Source organism: Crocodylus siamensis, chromosome 1 (assembly GCF_052110815.1).
Source record: "Crocodylus siamensis isolate JL-2025a chromosome 1, ASM5211081v1, whole genome shotgun sequence".
Classification (NCBI taxonomy): Eukaryota; Metazoa; Chordata; order Crocodylia; family Crocodylidae; genus Crocodylus; species Crocodylus siamensis.
In genome coordinates this window covers 390019012-390042250 of record NC_143395.1, presented here as the reverse complement: position 1 = coordinate 390042250, position 23239 = coordinate 390019012, and the positions used below count along the sequence as shown (strand labels likewise).

Here is a 23239-nt window from a genome sequence, read left to right as displayed (position 1 = left end):
TACAATAATTCATTTGATACAAATATAGTAATCAACAAAGCCTTAATTCAACACAATACTTAAGTAGTGGTCAAAGTTTAAATAAAGTACATCACTAGCCGAATGGAAGTAAAAAACCTGGCATTCACAAGTTAAGCATTCCCTTAAGTATCCTGCTGAAGGGGAGCTTAAGGGAGTAAGAACAACACACTACTACTGCCACATAAAAATCAATGTTTTCCATTAAAGCCATTTCATCCAATGATGCCAGAAGTTAGGCATTTTGTCAAGCTAAGGATTTAAAGTTAGGTTATGTTATGCTGCTCATGTTTAAGATTGGGACGATTATACTGCGGTTGCTCGGGGGTGCAGGGGGGCAGTCAGGAAGGCCAAGGTGGAGATGGAACTGGGACTAGCTTCCTGGATCAAGAACAACAAGAAGTCCTTTTTTAAATACGTAGGGGGCAAAAAGTAGGTTCCAGGTAACATGGGGCCCCTGCAGAACAAGCTAGGAAATTTGGTCATCACACCAGATGACAAATCCAACATATTTAACAATTTCTTTGCCTCCATTTTCCTGAGCGAGGACTGGAACAGCCACCCCCCCTCTCGGCCCCTCTTAGACCCAAGGGGAGGCACACCCAGGCCAAGGGTCAGGGAGGATCTAGTCAGGGAACTTCTGGAGGGACTGGATGTATTCAAATCAGCTGGTCCGGATGATCTCCACCCTCTAGTACTGAGGGAATTGGCTGAGGTCACTGCAGGACCCCTGGCACAGCTTTACGAGCACTTGTGGTGCTCTGGTGTGGTCCCAGAGGACTGGAAGAGGGCCATTGTGGTTCCCATCTTCAAAAAAGGGAGGAAGGAAAACCCGGGAAACTACAGGCCAGTTAGTCTTACCTCAATCCTGGGCAAGCTTTTTGAGAGAATTATTCTGGCACATGTCCACAAGGGGCCAGCAGAGGAGATTATGCTAAGGGGCCACCAACACGGATTCATTAGTGGCCGGTCCTGTCAGACCAACCTGGTGGCCTTCAATGACCAGATCACCAAATCCTTAGATGCAGGGGTAGCAGAGGACATAGTCTTTCTGGACTTTCGGAAAGCCTTCAACACCATCTCTCACCCCGTTCTCATTAAGAAACTGGGGTCTTGTGTGTCGACACCCACACAGTCAAATGGGTCGCCAACTGGCTGAAGGGCCGCACCCAGAGGGTGGTAGTGGATGGGTCATTTTCGCCCGGGAGGGATGTGGATAGTGGGGTTCCACAGGGCTCGGTCCTCGGGCCTGCACTGTTCAACATCTTCGTCAGTGACTTGGATGAGGGGGTAAATAATACCCTGTTCAAATTTGCTGATTACACCAAGATGTGGAGGATGGGGGCATGCTAGAAGGGAGGAATAGACTGCAGTCGGACCTAGACAAGTTACAGGGGTGGGCGGATGAGAGTAGGATGGGATTCAACACCAACAAGTGCAAGGTGATGCACCTGGGAAGGAACAATCAGCAGCATACCTACAGGCTGGGGAACTCCCTTCTTGTCAGTACAGAGGCAGAAAAGGATCTTGGAGTCATCACTGATGCCAAGATGAACATGGGCCGGCAGTGTGGGGATGCAGTCAGGAAGGCCAACCGCACCTTGTCATGCATCCACAGATGCATCTCAAGCAGGTCCAAGGAGGTGATCCTCCCCCTCTATGCGGCACTGGTCAGGCCGCAGCTGGAGTACTGTGTCCAGATCTGGATGCCACACTTCAAGAGGGATGTGGACAACATGGAGAGGGTCCAGAGGAGGGCCACTCGCATGATCAGGGGGCAGCAGGGCAGGCCCTACGAGGACAGGCTACAGGACCTGAACCTGTTTAAAGAAGGCTGAGGGGAGATCTAGTGGCCGCTTACAAACTAGTCAGAGGGGACCAGCAGGCATTGGGGAAGTCACTGTTCCCCCGAGCACTACCAGGAGTGACCAGGAATAACTGTCACAAGCTGGCAGAGGGTAGATTTAGGCTAGACATCGGGAGGTGCTACTTCACTGTCAGGGCAGCCAGGATCTGGAACCAACTTCCAAGAGAAGTGGTGCTGGCTCCTACCCTGGGGGTCTTTAAGAGGAGGCTAGATATACACCTTGCTGGGGTCGTTTGAACCCAGTACTCTTTCCTGCCATAGCAGGGGGTTGGTCTCGATTATCTGCTCAGGTCCCTTCCGACCCTAGAAACTATGAAACTATGTTTTAGAATTAGCAAAACTGAAATCAGGAAGTTGACTTTAAGTAGCCAGCACGCAGAAAATAATTTGTAATTTTCCAGGGAAACCAGATATTGACATAATTACAAGTGTGTAGAGAGGAAAAACTAATAAAGGTGCCTTGTAGTGCCAATTATTTCCTCCTAGACTGGTGTTTTATTTCTCAATATCTTGTTACTGAGAAGTCTTCCCAACTTGCTATTGTCAGATATTGAGCAGTAGTCATATAAAATCATTACGTTTATTATACAACTGAATAGTTTCATCTTAACAACACACCCAAGGCTAATCTGGAACAAGAAAATCACCCCTAGAAAGGGCTAGATTCTAAAACAATTTTTATATGACTTTTACCAAAATGTTAGCTAAGAAAAACAATATAAAAATTGACTAAGACAGTTGATGTCATAGTCCCATCCCAGAGCCCCAAGTTTCTCCCTGCTGTTCTACTGTCTGTCCCATAGAGCAGACCAAGGTTTGCCCCAGAGAACTCTTTAGTCCTGCAAGCCTCAGCTCCACTGTCCTTTATCAGCTCCCACCACTACACCAGGGGATCTTGTGCCAGCTCCAGGTGGATTCCCCTGGGGTTGTGAAATAATTTTTAGGTCCCCTTTCCAGAGAATAACCTTTAACACCACTTGCCCAGACATCACTCTACCACAGGGAATCAATCAGTAAGGCAGTGGTTCTCAACTTATTTAGACTCGAGCCACTCCTGGAGAGGCTCAAGGTACCCTCAGAAAATTCCAGCTCTTCATTTGCACTTGTTTTTCTGACTACAGAAAAACAAAAAACAATGTTTCTGTCGCACAGAACTCAGAAAGACCACAACAGATCAGAAGGTTTTGAACACTATGGGTTCCTATCTGAAATCCTTGGGTTTTTCATGTGAATCAGATTTGCACATTTTAAATGCTGACATTGCATGAAAGGATCTCCAGGCACCCCAGCGTGCCATGGCACCCTGGTTGAGAATCATTGCAGTAAGGAGACTAAACAACAAAAGAATTTCTTATATAGAAGAAAATAATTATATAAGAAAAAACTGACCATTAGTTTGAAGACAGAACAAAAAGACAAATCAAGTTTCTTACACTGTCATCTACTACTAAGTGCTTTAGAGACCTGCTGGTATTTTCAGAGATCAACCTTCTTGCTGAACCCGCCAGCCCTGACTGCTAGAGACTTGGACCCTTCTCCTGCCTGGGACAGTCCAAAGACCTCCTTCATCTGAAAGATAGTCTCCAAAATGCTTCCAACGCTGTTCCCCACTGCCCTCAACATTGTCCCACTTTATCATGGACCTCAGCATCCTCTAGCAATGTCTTGTCTCCCTATACCCTACTCCCTATAACCTATACCCTTGCTGTCTCCTCAAGGCACCTGGAATTCCTTTGGCTAATAGGCTATTTTTCTCAGATGCCTTTGCTATTGTGGAGTTGTTTCTGCTATGATGACCAGACAATACCCTGCATGTCCATCCTACCAGTGGCCCCATCTGTCTGTGATTGGGAGTGGTAACCATCTTTGCTCTAGTAACACTAGGACAATCAAGATCGAGCAGTTTCACATACTCTCTTCCAAGTATGCATCCCTCAGTTCCTTTGGATAAACTACGTTCAAAATCATAAAGATACAGAGAGCAGCATAATGTAATGCACACAGAAATAAGAGCAACATAAATAGATACAGCGTAACATTAGCTTTTCAATTATACCATGTGCCATATCAGCAAAACACACAAAAGCCTACATAGCACTCCGTGAACACCCCAAAATTTTGTTGGGCTCATGACAGCTGGTATCCTGTTTAAGAATGTATATATTACTTAAGAACCATTTAAATTCAATGAACCAAGTGTTGTAAGACCACCACCTCTAGACACCAGCTTTAAATAGGGAAAAGTAAAATCCCATAGATTTAATGATTAAAATATCCCCAAAAAACAAACGGAAGGTCTCAACTAATATAAATTATCATCTTTTCTATATTCTGGACACATATCAGACTTGCAGTTTGGTCAAAAATTAAATAAATGTCAGACATGTGAAATTAATCTTGGTAACATAGGGAGTATTAGTACACAAGTACTGATGCAAAAGTTATTATAAATGCATCATTTCTTTCCTACAATTTTAAGATCGTTTAGACGGGTCTTGGACTGTAGTGAATTATAAAAAATATATAATTATTTGATATACAGAATACATAGAGAATATATGTCACTACCTCCACGCAGTTGATTATTTTAATAAATGAGATATAAAAAGGTAAATAAAGGAATTTCAGAAGGTTTCTGTTTTCCTTCACCCATGGACTGGCCAAGGGGTGAAAAGAGGTAAAACCACTGGCTTTAAAATACCCAACTATATTTACAAAGATTCTACACAGAGATTATGACTTCTGCTTTGCTCTAACATTTTTTTCTAGGTCCTCAAAGAAAAATAAAAAGCAGAAATTCCATATTGACCACAATCCCAATCCCACAACAACCATTCAGCTGGAGGTTCTAATAAATAGAGCCCCCTCCTCGCAAGATTCAAAAAATAAAAGCTTGAAAATAACTGTGTTAACTAGCATTCCCTTATCAATAAAAGACAGACGCTGATATGCAAGTTTTCACCTCACGTATCCTGGAGGCTACAGTAAAATGCACTACAGGCATACTCTGTTCCTCACTGCAGTATAATTCTTTACAGTAAAACTCTGTGGTGTCTGAAAAATGATATACAAACTGCCAGTGGGAATTCTGTATCTACATAGAAGAACACATTTTCCATTTAAAATCTGTAATTTGTAGTTGAATATGAATGCAAAATGAAAAGGATTCTTATATCCAATGCTAATCATACAATTAAGAAATAATGGTTAGGAAGTATAAAAGCATTTCTTTTTATGAGACCTTAAAGTGTTTACAATCTCCAAAAATACTTTACAAATTACTTTTGCTTATGAATGAGACTACGCATTACAGTTTCATAAAGCTTACTTTTTTTTTTTTTTTTTTTTTTAACCAAACAGCAAGCTGATGTTTTCATATCTAAACTAATTCTAATTTTAGGTTGTATTTCATTGTTTTTGGAAACGAGAGAAAATGTCTAGTTTTATATTGGAAATATGAGCTCAAATGCTACCAGTCTTCATCAGAAGTGATAAAACACTAAATCCAAAGCTGAAAGAGTATTTAGGGTACTAACAAATGACTGAATTAAGCAGTAAATAAAACAAATTTAAGAATAAGTTAATATTTATACATAAGTAAATATTTAGGTAAATTATGGCTCAGTTAAATAAGTAAGTACTTTGGGGAGAAATATAGTATAGTTCTTCATTATTCTAAGGTATGGTTGTAACTTAAAATATGCACTTAATCATAATAAATATTACTAATACACTGTTTTATAATGGAAGTATTAAGTATTTTTTTGTTTTAGCATTTGTTTTTCCTTAGTATATCAACATGTACAGTTACCAATACTTAGCAGTTTTTCCTTATTATGTTTCCTCCCAGTCAACTAATGAAAAAAACGAAGTCTTTAAAATATAATCTATGCATCATATTTGCCTTTAAAACCATACATGCGTCTCTTAGGATCTGGAAGAATTGATAATTAGCTTAGACAAAATTAATTAGTTCTACTTTGTAATTCCCTCATTGAAAAAACTGTTCAACACAGACTTCAATTTGTGTAAGCTTTATAAAGATGAGCTACATGACAATCTACTTACACAGGTTTACTTATTTTGGAGTCTTTGAAATGGAATATTGCTCAACAGTATAAGCCTGTGTAATCCTTTCCTCCTTCATTTTTTCAGTTTATATTACCACCAGAAATTCCTGGTATAAAATAGTATCCTACCCTGTTCAGGTACAAACAGTCAACTGACACCAATACAGACTACATAGAACCAAAATTCTACAGGCAAAAATCACCGCAGTGCCCAGCTCCCAGTGAATACTATGCATGCTACATAAGCCCTCTATTAAGGACGCTATATAAGCCCTAATTGTTTCAAGTCGACTACTGAATAGAGAATTATGCTACGCATTTCAATGCCACAAGAATCTGACCATGGTGCTGTTTGTGTGTCTAAGATGCTCCACAGGCTTCAAAGTATATACTGGGACAAATGGCACACAGGAGCTTACAACAGTTAGACAGTATGAAGTTCGAAAACTCATTAGATATCTTGGTTCTTTTATAGACAACCTTTGTAAATTTAAACTCAAAATTGACAAATATCATTACTACTGGTACTATATAGCTGCACTGTATATACTGCAACAGCACATAACAGAAAAATATTTTCCCCTTACCTCCTTGTCAGATTTTGATGGAGTCTGTGTTCTACTTTCTTTTAGCTTACGTGCATTTTCAAGCTGAGCTTGGAGTTTGGAAGCTAAATCCTTTAAAAAAAGAGAGATAATATTGACTGAGTTGAGTTATTTTGAGCTTTTATTTACAGAACCATGATTACCAAGTGTTCATTTCTCTTGATGCTGCTTGGTTTAAGAAAAAAAAAATCACCAACACCAGTATATAGAATATACTGAATAATAGAATAATGTAATCTCTATTAAATCATATGCATCTGAAGCACAGCACCACATTTTTAAAATAGCAAGATAACACATAGCGCATTACATTTTCAACAGCACTGTTCAAATATTAACCAATTTATGCTCATAAAATCCTTCAGCAATATGCATAGTTGCCATTTGCAGCCAGAAAAGCAGTCAGAGACAAGTCTAAACTACCATAATTTAAATGTTTTTCTGCTCTTTTAGCATGCAAGATATACTAAAATATAATTATGTAAATCTCACAGCTACATCCTCTACTAAATTTACACTCCCTTACACATCATCTTTGAATTTGGTGCTAGAATCCAATTTATACCTTGGATAGGACAGAGATGGGGAAAGAAAGACCTTTTTGCACCCTCGTATTCATAGGTGATGCGTAGGGGGAGCACCTGGGGGCACCTGCCCCCCCGCCTGAGACTGGCCATCAGCTTCTATGGGTGATCATCAGTTGTCACTCACAACCTACCTCCTCCTGCCCTCCCCCCACTGCCAACACAAGTTTCTGCGGATAACCACTCACCACCGATACTGCCACCCACAAATTGTGCCCCCCCCAATATCAGGAGGCACCTAATATTAATTGCTTTTCTAATTATAGCCTCTCTTGTAGTCTGTCATAATGTAAATTGCTGTAATTAATACTACCTTAGAGTCAATGGGCCAAATTCAGTGGTGGAATACATAAGAATTTACATTACAGGTTGATAAGCAGACTTAAATCCAATGAGGCCTAAAACAGTAAAATATATATTCTTGCTGCCCAGAAATCATAGATTTCACCTATCCAACTTAAGACTCGCACCGAATCATGTCTCCATTTGTTGAGAAGCAGGAGTGGAGGAAGCAGGGTGCACGTGTGCCACACGTGTACCCACCTTACCTCGGCGGTGAAGGCAGCAGCTGCAGAGGAGACAGCAGCGGGGGCAGCAACAGCTGATTTCCCCCTAAGGTAAGTGGGGCAGAGGGTACAGCACAGCTGAAGCGGATCTGGAGGGGAAGCCCTCCAGAGCCCTTTTAACTCACCCGACAGGGAGCCGCATGCGGGCAAACAGACAGCGGAGGGGGGCTTTCCCCCAAGCCGGGGAGTAGCTTCAGGGGCCTTTCCCCCAAGCGGGGGGGGGGGCAGCTCTGACTAGCCCCTTGGGGTGGTAGTCCCTGCCACCCCAGGATCCCAGCAGGAGGGTCGGTACGGGGGCGGGGCCGCCAGCCAGCACTTCCGGCTTAGCCAGAAGGCCTGATTGGCTGAGAGCACAACCGCGGGAATTTCAAACTGCGGGCTTTAAAAAGCAGCGGTTTGAAATTCCCTTGCAGTTGGGAAGTAGGAAAGGACGGAGCAGGGCGCACATGTGCCACACATGTACCCACCTTACCTCAGCAGCAAAGGCAGCAGCTGCAGAGGAGACAGCAGCGGGGGGCAGCAACAGCTGATTTCCCCCAAGGTAAGTGGGGCAGAGAGTACAGCGCAGCTGAAGTGGATCCAGAGGGGAAGCCCTCCAGAGCCCTTTTAGCTCACCTGACAGGGAGCTGCGCCCAAACAGTGTGCGCAAACAGGCACGCTCTGTAAGGGCGCAACGGCGTTTGCGTAAGGTGGGCATGAGGTAGCTGCCCAGAGCAGCACCTCCAGCGAGCAAAAGCAGCAGGTGCAGCTCTACAGACATGTTGCAGACGTGTAGCACAGCTGCCAGGGGCCCCGCCCGGGCACAGCTGCCTGCCATGGGCTCTTCCAAGGCCTCCACCCAGACAGAGCACTTGGCAGGGTCAGTGGTCCCTTGCCCCCCCTGTCTGCGTGGGGGGGCTCAGTGGGGTCCTGGGGAGGGGCCTGGTGGTCTCCTTGCCTGCCCCTTCTGTGCACAACTTAGGGCCCTGCAGGAGCAGGTGAGGGAGCTCCAGGCTGAGGTGAGCAGGCTGAGGGGGATCAGGGATGCAGAGGATGAAATTGATGCCTATGTCTGTTCTCTGCAGGCCTGGTCACACACTGTACAGCCCACACAGGAGACGCATCCAACGCAGGAGTGGCAAACTGTGTCCAAATCCAGAACTGCTAGGCCTAGAGTGGTGGAAGTTCCCCAGGTTCACCTGGGGAACAGGTTTGATGCCCTGGCGGCTGTGATGGAGAAAGACAGTGAAATTGCCTCCGGCAGGGATGATGCCACTCCCCACATGGTACAGAATGGGCAGAGAGCAAACACCAGCAGGAAGAAACACCGGGTCCTTGTCATCGGAGACTCCATCCTACGAGGACTGGAAGGTCCCATCTGTCGGCCTGACCCCATGACGCGGGAGGTCTGCTTCATGCCTGGGACTCGGCTTAGAGACAACACGGAGAGGATCCCGGCCTACATCCAACCTGCAGACCAGTACCCCATGGTTGTCATCCATGTGGGGACAAATGACGTGGCCAGGGGAAACCCTGACCACATTATGAAGGATTTCAAGGTTCTGGGGGACAAGCTTAAGGAGATGGGAGCACAAGTGGTATTCTCCTCTCTTCTTCCAGTGAGTAGGCGGGGACAGCGACATGAGGCCTGCATTAGTGAGGTCAATTGGTGCTTATGAAGTTGGTGCCGCCAGTCAGGCCTTGGGTTCTTTGATAATGACCCATCCTTTCAGGCAGTAGGCTTTCTGGGGTGGGATAGGCTTCACCTCTCTCCTAAAGGCAAGCGTGTCTTCTCTTCCAGGTTGGCTGATCTCATACAGTGAGCTTTAAACTAGCATCACTGGGGGAGGGGGCCACAGGAAGACGAGGAGACACCACCCGAGCAAGACAGGTAACAAATGCTAGGAGTGCCCAGGTAAGAAATGGGTCCAAACAATCTCCCAAATCGGGGGGGGGGGGGGGAGGGGGGGCACATGCAGCTAGGCAGGGCCTTAAATGCCTATATACCAATCCTTGTAGTATGGGGAATAAGCAGGAGGAACTTGCCCTCAGAATAGCCAGTTCAGACCCAGACATAATAGGGTTAACAGAAACTCGGTGGGATTCACCCCACTACTGGGCAGTTAGCATTAGGGGCTATAGGCTTTATAGGCAGGATAGAGAAAGAAGGAAAGGTGGGGGTGTGGCGCTCTACATCAAGGAGCAATACATATCCTCTACCAGCAAAATGGGGTCAGAGGGGCAAGCAGAAGTGCTCTGGGTCAAGATACAAGGGGGCCGTGGGGAGAGGGATCTAACAGTAGGGGTCTACTACAGACCCCCCAACCAAGGGGAGGAGCTGGACCGGGAATTTTCGGGCCAGCTTACAGAGACGCTTAAGGCAAGGGATGTAGTTGTCATGGGAGATTTAAATTACCCAGACATCTGCTGGGAGGAACAGTCGGCCAGGTTGGACCGTTCCAGGAGGTTCTTGGCCGAGATACAGGACCTCCACTTAATTCAGAAGGTGCACAGTCCCACCAGAGGAAATGCCCTGTTGGACCTGGTCCTCCCCACAGGCGACGACCTGGTAAGGGGCCTCCAGGTCCTTGACCACCTGGGTGATAGCGATCATCGCTTGCTGGAATTCACCATCCAGCGCAGGGTGTCAAGGGCCTGCAGCAAGGCAGTAGCCCTAGACTTCAAGAGGGCTGACTTCAACAAGTTGAGATTAGTGGGAGAGGCACTGGGGTTCTCAAGGGCAGGGGAACTCAGTGCCCAAGATGAGTGGTTGTTCCTTAAGGAGACGATACTCAGGGCCCAAGGGGTGACCATCTCAACAAAAAGCAAGGGGGCAGGAGTGCCCGAAAGCCCCCCTGGCTCACCAAGGGTGTATGGAAAGGCCTGATTGCCAAAAAAGTGGCATGCACCCGGTGGAAGGGGGGTGCTATCTCCAAAGAGGAGTATACCTCCTCTGCTTGAGGCCATAGGGGGGTTATCAGGAAAGCTAAGGCTAGTGTCCAAAATCAAAGATAATAAAAAATCCTTTTTCAAATATATAGGGAAGATGAAGGCAGCACCGGGAAATGTGGGGCCCCTGCAAGATCCTCTGGGCAATCTGGTGGTTGCGCCAGAGGAGAAAGCAGACCTCTTTAATCAAATTTTCACCTCTGTTTTCTTGGGCAAGGACCAGGACTTCACCACTGCGATGCAAGACGGACTTGAGGGGAACGCCTCGAGACCTCAGGTTGGGGAGGACCAGTTAGAGAGCTTCTGGAGGGGTTGGACATGTTCAAATCAGTGGGTCCAGATGCTCTCCATCCCAAGTTGTTGAGGGAGCTAGCAGGGGTTATTGCAGGGCCCTTGGTACGGCTTTACAAGCGCTCGTGGTGCTCGGGCCAGGTGCCGGATGACTGGAAGATAGCCGACATGGTCCCCATCTTTAAAAAAGGGAGGACCCGGGCAACAATAGGCCCGTCAGTCTTACCTCAATCCTAGGGAAACTCTTTAAGAAGATGATCATGGAGCACATCTGCAATGGCCAGCCTCAGAGATGATACTCAAGGGGAACCAGAATGGTTTCATTAGGGGCAGGTAATATCAGACCAACCTGATTGCCTTTTATGATCAGGTCACAAAAGCACTGGATGCAGGTGCTGCCGTGGACGTAGTCTTTCTGGACTTCAGCAAGGCCTTTGACACCGTCTCCCACCCCATCCTCATTAAAAAACTAGGTGACTGTGGCATTGATGCCTACACAGTCAAGATGGATTGCAGATTGGCTGAAGGGTCGCACTCAGAGGGTGGTGGTGGATGGGTCATATTCGATCTGGGGAGAAGTGGGCAGCAGAGTCCCCCAGGGCTCGGTTCTTGGGCCCGCACTGTTCAATCTCTTTATCAGTGATTTGGACGACAGGGTGAAAAGCACCCTGTTTAAATTAGCTGATGATACCAAAATTTGGGGTGAGGTGAGCTCACTCATAGGGAGGGAAAGACTGCAGCAAGACTTGGATAGGTTGCAGGGGTAGGCTAGCAAAAACAGGATGCACTTCAATACTGACAAGTGCAGGGTGCTGCACTTCGGCAGTAGTAACCAGCAGCACACTTATAAGATGGGAAATGCCCTTCTTGAAAGCACAGAAGCAGAAAGGGATCTTGGAGTCATCACTGACTCCAAGCTGAACATGGGCTGACAATGCAAGGTCACGGTTGGCAGGGCTAACCGGACCTTGTCGTGCATCCACAGGTGCATCTCTAGCAGGGACAAGGAGGTGATCCTCCCTCTCTATGCAACACTGGTCAGGCTGGAGTACTGTGTCCACTTCTGTGTGCCCCATTTCAGGAGGGATGTGGACAACATGGAGAGGGTCCAGAGGAGGGCCACCCGCATGATCCGGGGACACCAAGGCAGACCCTACAATGAGAGACTGGACCTGAACCTGTTCAGCTTCACAAGAGAAGGATGAGGGGGGACTTGGTGACTGTCTATGAACTCACTACGGGGGACCAGAAGGGTTTGGGAGAGACCTCATTTCCCCTAGCGCCCCCTGGCATAACAAGGAATAACAGCCACAAGCTGTTGGAGAGTAGGTTTAATTTAGACATCTGCAAGAACTACTTCACAATTAGGGCAACTAGGATCTGGAACCAACTTCCAAGGGAAGTGGTGCTGGCTCCTACCCTGGGGAGTCTTTAAGAGGAGGCTTGATGCCTACCCTAGCTGGGATCATTTGAGCCCAGTTTTTAATCCTGCCCAGGCAGGGGGTCGGACTTGAAGATCTACAAGGTCCTTTCCAACCCTACTTCTATGATTCTATGACCACAGAAGTAAGGTGCCTTGCTCCCTGTCACATGGAAAAATAGGGAAGCTGAGCAAAATACATTACATTTTAAATCTGGACAGAGATTAATACAACCTTTTTGTTGTGTAAAAAGTTAATTTGATTTTCATCTCTGTTTTAAAATGAAAGTATAGGTCCCACATTTCTAATCTTACACAATTACAACAGTTAAATCAAATGAAGAAACAAATAGCAAGATTATGATTTTGACTACTGCTATCGAATTGTGTTCAAAATTTTAAAAGGGAAAATGTCACATACATCATCCATACTTAGCAGAATGCTTTTACTAGGGATATTCTTTTCTGTTACTTAAAAAGAGTACATTACATTGTTGTTACATTAATCTACATTCGTAATATTAAAAGTATCATCTATGATTACTCCCTAAACATATCTAGATCCTTTGTCAGTTTGATTCTTTTATAGATGTTACACCAGTCGGGGTTAACTCAGTTCCATCAATTCCAGTAGTTTTCACTTCACACACAGAGGGCTGCAGTGGGATGGACCTCCTTGATTCACTGAGGCCAAGGCTCTGCTATTGCAGACAAGCACACCTGTTCACAGAGGGGGGGGGTTATGCTTTTTAAAACATGAGTGTTTTTTTCCAAACATTCTTGGAGAAAAACATTAAAAATCAGGAAGATACAATGCACCAAAATTGGCAGGGAAACCAAGTACCTAAAATACCTTTCAGTTCTTTTTTTTAAAGCTGACTACATCTTATCCACTCAAGACACAATGATTGATTGGCAAAGTAAAATGGAAACCTGACACATTTTAGACCTGACCTGGTTGAAACCTTTAGGCACTACCACAATGCAAATTCCTCCTCCATCTTTGTCATGGCAGATGAAGACAAGTGGACAGTGGTTTCCTATTGAACAGGAAAAAGAGGAAACTACAGTATTTTCCTGCCAGTGCCAAAATGAAGACAGATGACATCCTGACTTCTCTGGGACCACGTTATCACCCCAGTACTCAGTAACCATTGTCCATTCTACACTGCATTTTAGGATTTCCTGCTCTCCCGCTACCAGGGGGCAGTGCCTCTTGAGACTGAGATACTCAACAACTGCAGGTTTAGCATCACTTTCTAACACAAACCTACAAGAGCTGCTTCATACATGTTCCCTGTTTTGTAAAGGCTTTTGGGGGTGAATCTCCTACACTACCTAATCAGCCATCACCATTTTTAGAAGTCACAAAGAAGGTTGCACCTAAATCTCAGGCTTAATTAAGAGCTTTTTATACAGCTCACAATGTGTCTGATCTTTCAACCTCTCTTTTTCACTATGAGTCACAGCATGTAGCTCATTGTGCTTGCAAAAGCAATGACAGCAATACGTTAGGGCAAACTTACAAACCTTACCATGTTTCCCATCAGTTCTGCTTTCAAAATTCTGGCTCCCAGCCTGTTCATCTCCTCATCACTAAGGACTTGGGGAGTCTCATCCTTTGGCATATGTCTGGTAAAAATACAAGCAGCATTCAGTGCACAGGAAATAAAAGAACAACATACATACGACATATTATTTGACTGTCATTGGCAAATAAGTTGAAATGCTAAAAATGTATTGCTCAAGTACACTTATAGAAATCCTCTATGTAGAGAAATCAAGAATGTTTATAGAAATCTATTCACATTCTGGGGTTACTTTTGCTAATGCAAAACACTTAATAGTCTCAAGCCAGGCTCCATGATTTAAGAATTTTTCCTCCTCCTCAGTATCCACCTCAGAACCCAAGAGGAGGTGAGGAGGGGAAATCAAACTTTCCCTAGTTGTTCCCATTTGGGAGATACGTCATTTTTCTTTCGAAAGCTTTGAGTGGTTCTTAAATTTAATCTATGTTTAGGACAAGCTTTGTTTACCAAAATAGTTTAGCTTGTACTAAAAGTTGCACTGAAAATTCATTGGTCCTAACCAGGGGTAGGTCCAAGGAGGGTGCAGTGACATCCCACTTTGACTCCAGTTTCACACAGTTTAAAACCAAATGCCTAGCAGTGGTAGCACTATTTCTATTCAGACAGTGCTGACACAGCCAATTGACTTCATGCCTCATTATAATCTATCGGATTCCTTCTAATCTCAATTTACTCCATATTTGTCAACAATCCTCTCTCCTCTGTAATGGTCTTGATGTTCAATTAATCAAAATATCCTTTCTTCTGGAATTTTTCTGTTAGTCATTCCTGGTAATCTCAATCTTCCAATTCATAGCTCTTCAGACTGTTTTTTGGTTCTAGCTAAAAACAAACTCAGGTATGGTAAAGTAACTAATATGAACATTAACTCAGGTGTGCCAATGACTGGCAGTGAAGTGTTGAATTCTCTGTCGAGATGCTTAAGAAGCTTAGATTTTGTTTTACAAGTCTGAATAAAAGTTGTGCATTTAACTATCATTACTACAAAAGTAATAAATCAATATTTTTGCCCATTTTTGCAGTTTGTTGTGTTTTTAAACTTAACCTAGCAAACCAGTGTACATTCCAATAAAGCTGCATCTGTTCTTCTCCGATTTTAAATTGAGTCCCATATTTACTCATATACAAGATGAGGTTTTTGCTCCCAATCAGCAAGCAGAACCACCCTGCATCTTACTTTTACATATAAGAAAACTGCATTAAATGCATTGTCTATCTTTGAACTGCTGCTAAAAGCAGCATGTGCTCAGTAATAAAAACCAGCTAAGAAGTTGATTAAATGGAGCCAACACTAAGCACGACTATAAAGTACATAGCCCATATTGGCCATACCTAATTATGATGGGAACTTACCAAATGGATAGTTTAGTGTAGCACAACTGAATAAGATATACAGTAGTGCCCATTGAGTACACTCCCCTTCAGTGCTGACCCTTACAAGTCATGGTGAGCCACTACACTGCATACATTTCAATTACCTCTCCGCTCCCACAGCTGAACTATGCATTTCTTTTCCATTTCCAATGATTCCTGTTTCTTCACCAGCCTTAAGTGTGTGGCAAACATCACCAAACGGGGTCCCAAACAGTTCATCCAGAATCCCTCTGTTCCCCATCTCTCAGCCTGCTGCATATAATAAGTCTGGCCATACCAAGTTGCCCTGCACCTCATCTGCATATAAATGTTTGAAGGATACCAGGACCTGTGACAAGAACACCCATTTCCAGTCATAAGTCAGGAGTGGGGGGGCAGGGGTAATTAGTCCATGGATCCTTTATGGGGGTGGTATCTGGAGTGTACACACACACACACACACACACACACACACACACACACACACACAGCAGTGCTGAACAGTGGAGTCAAATGATGTTGATTGCTGGAACCCAGCACAACTAACTATATGGTAAATCATGAAATTTTTGAATTTGAATTAATACCATGCATAGTTTGACATCATACACACACACACACACACACACACACACACACACATAAAAATTAAAAAAAAATAGGTCCAAAAGTGCTACTTAAAAGTGTGTTTATGGAATACCAGTATGTCCCAGGACCCGAAGAAGCCGGGAAGACTTACTGGAAAGGTGGGAAGAGAGGAACGCCACAGCGGAAGGAGAACCCGCATGGCTCATTAGCCGCGTCTATGTACAGCTGCAGCCGGCAGCTGACGATGATGTCACACGCTGGCCCGGAGATTTAAAAATGGCGGCCGCTGCTTTGGTGGTGGCAGATGGCCCAGAGAGCAGACGGCGGGCCGGGAAAGCAACAGCAAAGGATCCAGGGGACAGGACACGCTGAGCTGGAGCGCAGGAGGGAGGAGTGACCCTGAAAGGAAGCCCGACAACGGCAGATCGTGCCAGAAGCGACGGATCGGGTGAGCGACAGAGGATCGGGACGATCCTGGAGGATTTCGGAGACCCAGAAGTAAGTTCTGAGATAGTGGGTGCGGAACACGCCGAAGAGGGGCGAAAGACCGAGAATCACCGGGCTGAAGGGAGATCGGGGCGGGATCGCCACCAAGACCTGTGGACGTCAGGTAAAGGAACAGGAGTGGGGCCACCAGAGGGCCACTAAGGGGGGAATCCCTTCCCCTCCTGGTTCAGGCTAATAAGGATCTGGTGGAGGGATAGCAATATAGTTAGTAACTACACATGGGGAGAGTAGCACTGCGTGAAGGGCTTCTGGCATGGGGTCTATAGAGGGTGCAGATGAGGCTCCGGTGCAGGCTACTGTGAGGAGGTCAATCTTAAGGTAGCGGTATAGTGGCATCCCCACGGACAGTGGGATCAAGTAAGAAAGCTGTGGTAGACATCGGCGGAAGCAGCGGAGCAGGCTCGGGTAAGTGGAGCCCAGAGGTGGTATGAAGCCAGAGTGTAGGGGTGGCAGAGACCCGTGTGCAACCGGCAGGCCAAGCCTGGGCCACCGAGGGACCCGTGAACTAGCCCTGCACCACTAAGGAAACACCAAGTCATGGCAGGAGAGGGCGGGGCTTGGTGACGTGGGAAAAGAACACCCACGGAGACAAACCGGTCCGGAAGGGGAATAGTCACCAACCAGGAAAACAAAGCTTCCAGGACGGGTACAAGAAGGCCCGTCGGGGACTCAGTACTAAAACTTGCAGCAGTTTCAAAAAAGGTAAAACGCATCTATTCTGGATGAACTAAGTCTATAGCTGTTATATGCAAATTGGTACAGCTATGTTTATTTCATGGAAAACCTTTTCAATTTTTTTTCTTGATTTCCATGTGCTAAGGGAGAGCAGGGTTTGACAGTAAAGAGAGGGGGAAGGGACTGCAAAGGGAAGAAGTTGGAGTGGGGCAGAGGGTGAAGGGACTAGCTGACCAACCAGATTTAAAACAAAGTTTTTGTTTCCCTCAGCCCCTAACTTAGATTTTGAAGAGCAATTAAAACAAACAGTAGGAATATTTCACTAGAGAGAGCAGGAAATGTTCATTACTTTGTATGTGCTCCCATAATGATTCAAGCAGCAACACCACTGCCTGTATGTTTTCAAACATATTGTACTTTTTTCTGAGTTTGTCTTCACTCAGATTCTGACACAGGTAATATTTTCATCCCATTATTAAGTACGATTTTCAGTAAATATTATCCTAACTGGATGGACATTTCCTCTGGGGAAATTCTCTGGGCAGACAGTCAGCCAAGAATACAAGGCATGCAACTCTGCACTTTTAATTAACTTGTTTCATAACTGTCCAAAATAGTTTGATATATAGGTCAGAGAAACTCCCCCTGTATTCACTGGAAGAGAGAAAACTAATGAATACATTGTCAGCATGAGACATGGAAAACTGGGTTAGCAACACCTATTAACATCAATGAGTACATGGCAATGAAAAATTTACTCTGGGGGGCACAGTAAACAACATTACAAAACTGTTAAAAACTCCAGAAGCAGAAAATTAATCAATGCAGGGCCATAAATAATTTGTAAAAAGTACACCTTATTCCAAAAGCCCACCCCATAAAGTTCTGAGCTTCAACGAGCCCCATTAAAATCAATGGAAAAAACAGAATTCTGTCTGAAGTCAATGGGAGGTCAGGGCGCATCTCAAATGACAATATGAGAAGACAGTGGAGAAGAGTCGTTACAAAACTGTTCTTGCTCCATAGAACAACTGACAAATGAGTACAAGCTGAATGACCTGCACTTGCTCATGTTAAGTTACACCTGTCCTGATGAACAATTAGCACTTACTGTAAAATTAACAGGTTGCTAAATTCACCTTTAAAAAAAATATTCAATATTTTCTACAGGACAAGTCTGCATTTAGGTGCACCTAGAGACAGGGTGCTTCCCTTTGTTCACAAAGAGTTAAGGATTGTGTCTTAACAAGATACCTTCAGACACGCATGTGCCCACTATGAACTAAATACAGACTTCATTATAGTCTGTGGTCACAGAAGTATAAAAAGGTTCGGCTAATTGATAAATACAAAGTACTGAAAAGCAATAACTTGGGGAAATGTTTGGAAAACAAAAGATAATTGCATTTGGATACTTTTCATGTACTAAAAGCCCAAGTCCATAAAACCTTGTTTGCAGAGCAAATAAGTCTTCTCTTTAAAAAGAGAGAGACAGAACTAGAGACCTGATTCTACAAAGCGACTTTTCATTGTGGACAAATAAATCTATGTAAATGTTCGAAAGGTCAGGACCTTATGTACTAAACATCCAGAGATGTTGTTCACTTAGACAAGACCTTCTCTCCCTTATGAATATTAAAATATAAATGTAGAAACTCTTCTTTTACTCAAGGAATTATTAATTTTCACATGCTAATAAGAAATACTTTTCACTGTCATATTTACACTGCCATTCTTCAGTAGCATACAAAAATGTATCTATAATTGTTCAATAGTTAACAGGCAGCAAGGCTCCAGTGGTTTATATATATTTGCAAAAGAAATACAAGCTATTTATGAAAACTAGAGTTCTGTATTAATAGACACGGGGAAAAAAACCACAATAAACTCTCCCCTGAGGCTAGAGATTCCAAGTGTTCAGTGTCAAAACTAATTTCTAATCTGCCAATAAGAACTGCATGTCAGCAACTTAAATAACACCAGCAGGAGGGAAACAAATCACACTGATTTGTATTTTCATCAATTCACATTTCCATTTCAACTTGTCTCATCAACCACCTTCTGTGTCCTACTTGCTTTATACTTCGTTGCTTACCAACTTTTCCCAACTTTATTATGTTCTGCAAACTTACATATGGGCATTTGGGCCATCACCTTGCAATTTTACTACTAGGAAATATCTTACTACTTCGAGGAAAATTACTGACAGTAGTAAAGTTAATCATGTGCATAAGTATTCACACGATCAGGGCTATGGTGACTACACAGAAAATGACTGCCCAAGACCTACACAGCACTTCTGTCTACTCTAATGAACACAAGGTTTTTTTTCGTTATGCCACCAAAGACTGAAGGACATATTACTTAATATTTTTTCTATCTAGTTCCTATTCATCTTTTCTACTGTCCACAAAAATATACTTTAAAATAAATTATTTTTCTGCCATTTAAGTTTGAATAAAATCTATTACTTTAACATAAAATTGTACTTGTTGAAACTAGCAAGTTTATCCCTGCTATACTGTTCCTTCATCTTCCCCAAGTGATTTTGCCATTCACGACCTCCAAACACTTACAAGTGGGCTTTGCTTGTTTAAATTAAATTAGAGATGAACTTTTATTCTGCAGTTTATTACAAAGGGAAGATGCAAGCTCTACTGCAAACCAGTGTTCAAAGTACAAGTAAAGTAATGCACTGTCATGGGAAATGCTACTGAAAATACACCAAGTACCACAAACTGAAACAAGGCTTGTTTTTGCTTTGAAAATGACAACTTTTGATACGAAAGACTCAAAAAGAAAGTGTATTTCAAGATTAAAACTCTTTAAAAACAGGCCACAGTTATGCATTTTCAGAAGAGGTAAATACAACCTCTGGCCGTGTCCAGATGAGCGCAGCCATGAAGTATGTGGTGCTGCAAACACATCTGCGGCACCATACACCACATATTGAGGTGTTCTCTGAGCCTGAATCCCTGGGTCAAAAAAATGTACAGAAATAAAAAGTGGGGCATTGCACATAGGGGCAGCAAGCACTGCCCAAAATCAGAGTCACACTCTGGCTGCCAGGCAAGCTCTGAGTGGCAAAAATCACTCCAGGAAGCCCCCAGGAGCCCAGGTAAGGCCCCCAGGATTACCCGAGGAGGCCTCTGAGCTGCAGCCCCAGAAGGGCCCCCAGAATCCCAAGTAAGGCTGCCGGCCTCAGCCTCCCCTACCCAACCCAGGGTGACCTGCCACACACCCAAGGGTGCGTGGCATAGGTGATCCCCAAGGACAAGTAGCATCAGCACAAGATGTGTCGCTCTTTATTGTCCCCAGGGAAACAAATATCCACATTCATGTGGATGCGGCCTCTGAGATTAAAAATGTTCTTAAAAGCTGTGTAACTGTTGTCAAACTCCTAGAACGTCCAATACAAACACTATCTACAATTTTACATTTATATAGCACCCTTCACTTGAAGGTTCCCAACAAGCCCCAAAAACTATATTTATATAAATACACATTTCTCCCCACAATACTGAAATACAGGATTTTCTCAGGTTGCAGTAGTTATTTAGCAACATTTAGCAACACAATACAAGTGTTTGGATCAAAAAAGTATATTGACTGATTCCAATTAAAGTGGCACTGAGTAAACGTACTCAGAATGAAACTACTGAATTTTAAATTCAGCTAGATTTTAGTGTTTTCACTCCTATTCATGGTCATTAAAAATCAATTGTATTTACATAGGTTTTAAGTCTTTCCACAAAGATGGAGCCTACCAACCCGGTATGCTCCATACTGCTTAACAACTTGCTGGTGTGCTAATTTAGCATTGACTCTAAAATGTTAATACCTGCTAACTCATTTTCAGCATACCTGGCTTTTCTTTCAAGAACTAGGAAGACTCAAATATGTTCAGACATCTGATACCATCACAATTCATCAAAGTATGGATATAGATATATTTTTCTTACAAGCTGCCCTGCCAACATAACTGACACGTAGCAAAATAAATTATAAGGTACCCAGAACATGATGCTTTGTTCTCTGATAGTGGATCTTCCTTCTCTGGGATTTTTCTTAGGTTTTCTTCCAATGACTTTTCTCTTTCACCTTTTGATGCTTCTTCCCGATTAGCAGCAACTTTTTCCATTTTAACTGGCTTTTGGTCTAACACCGATCTCTCAGCATCTTCACATGTTCGCCTCCAAAGTGATTTTATTTCAGTGTCTTCACCAGGCTTTTGAAAACTGCTGCTTAAAGAGCTATGAGTTGGTAGTCTGAAAGAGGACTTCTGCAGACCATAGTCTTTAACCCTACTACAAGATGACCAGTTTTCCTCAGAAGGCTTCAAAAATCGATGTTTCAAAATATGTAGAGCAGAATTCTTCTCCTGATTTTGTTTTTGGTCACAATGTTTCGCTGCTTTGGAAACACGGTCTCTTAACTCAGAGTCTGTGCTACTATGTCTAGATTCTTGTTCTTCTCTTGACCTGCCCTTTCTGTAACTTCTGTCTTCTTGTGAGTATACTTTATATTTCTCTCTTATGTATCCCTTACACTTATCCATGTCACCTTCATCATGTCCTTCTCTTATGAGCTGGCGTTCTCTTTTTTTCTGCTCATTCTCTGAATAATCGTATTTCCCCCATCTTCCTCTTCTATCATTTTCCTTTTTTGATGCGACTTTTTCAGCTTCTTCCATTCTTGACTGAAATATCTCCACTGACTACAAAAAAGAAAGGAAAAATAAGTTATTTTAAAGGTATGCCCATATCAGAGAGAACAACAAAGGATTAACAGATAGAAGGCATGATATCAATGACAAAAGATTCTTTGGGAATGTCAAGCAAGTCTAAGTGATATTTCAGATAGAAAAATCAAGGACTAACATAATCTGTTATCTATGCTGCTTCCTTAAGATATTACTAATACTCCATTAGTAATATCACATGGAACATATCTTAAGGAAGCAGCATAGATAATAAAAAAATTAAGGTATAACACAATCAACACTATTTCTACCCATACCAAAACCCAAAATCTGATCAGAGTCAAGGAAATGTCAGTATTCTAGAAACTGCCAGATTAGCCCATCACAGCCTTCTCAATGATGCTTTCTAAATGAACAGAGAAAGAAATCTGAGATAGGTGTAGCAGTTGGCAGCAAACAAAAAAACCCAGAATCACTGGTTGCTTGATAATGGATTTAAAGTAATAAGAGTTCTTCAGAATCTCTGCCTCTTTGTACTCTGGCTTCCAGCAACTGCCCTCAGTACTTCTCCCCTAATACTCTATAGTTAAGAAAAACAGAAATCTAATTTGCAAGCTAGAATCTTGGACAGCATCACTAACTGAAACGTAAACATAAAAGATTCAGCATTTGCTCCATCAAAATATCATGTTTGTGGCTCACGTCAAATATTATCTAACTATCGTGGTCTACTGCCAAATGATTTTGAAGAAAATGGCATTTTAATCAAGATCAGTTTTGACAATTGCTCATAGATTTAACATTGATGGTAAACCTGGACTGAGCAGAGTACAAGTGAATGGGAAACAACCTACACATTAAAACGTAACTTATCACATAACGTTCCAACTTGCAATATGGCATCACCACTAAGAACTGTGTATGTATGCCTGCATAAAAAGTTGAGAGAAATCTTTGTTACACATATATTAAAATTTTGGAAAAAGTGATCAGATCCTATGATGATGATAGTCATTTAAGAACTTCACCAGAGATAAAAATAGGCAGAAGCATCTAACAAAATAGAGTGTTACCTATAAAAGCTTGCAGTGTTGCCTATATAAACTCATGACACCCTGAACCAGTTACTCTCTAAGATGTCAGCCTGCCCTGCCTTCTGCTTGATGCCTTCAGACTAACACAACATACCAACTAATTCTGTGCTTAGAAAGAAAGAAAAAACATTTGCGAGATGTTCTTGTATCCCACAGAGGGAAAATATTGCTCAAAAAATCTTATAATTAAAAATAAGATCTGATAGCATTAACACTTTCATCACGTGATGGAAGTTTCAAGAACTGTTTCTCTCAAAACCACCATTATATACCCTAGAACAATGGAAGCCCAGGTTTTTGGCAGGAGTTCCACAAATCAGCCGTTCACTGTCCATGAGTGCCATTCCAATCCCCTCCCCCTGTCCAATTTGCTGCTCTGCTT

General features: G+C 43.2%; 1 protein-coding gene across 2 annotated transcripts in view; it reads right to left on the bottom strand.

Annotated features, from left to right (window-relative positions):
* CWF19L2 (CWF19 like cell cycle control factor 2) overlaps window positions 1-23239 on the bottom strand; it is a 167019-nt gene that overhangs the window by 93479 nt on the left and 50301 nt on the right. For both annotated transcript variants that reach the window (XM_090029890.1, XM_090029881.1), the window contains 3 exons: window positions 21075-21778; window positions 13885-13981; window positions 6543-6632 (listed from right to left, as the gene is read on the bottom strand). In XM_090029890.1, coding sequence (XP_089886016.1) covers window positions 6543-6632; window positions 13885-13981; window positions 21075-21778 — 891 coding nt within the window. The remainder of the gene's footprint in view (window positions 1-6542; window positions 6633-13884; window positions 13982-21074; window positions 21779-23239) is intronic.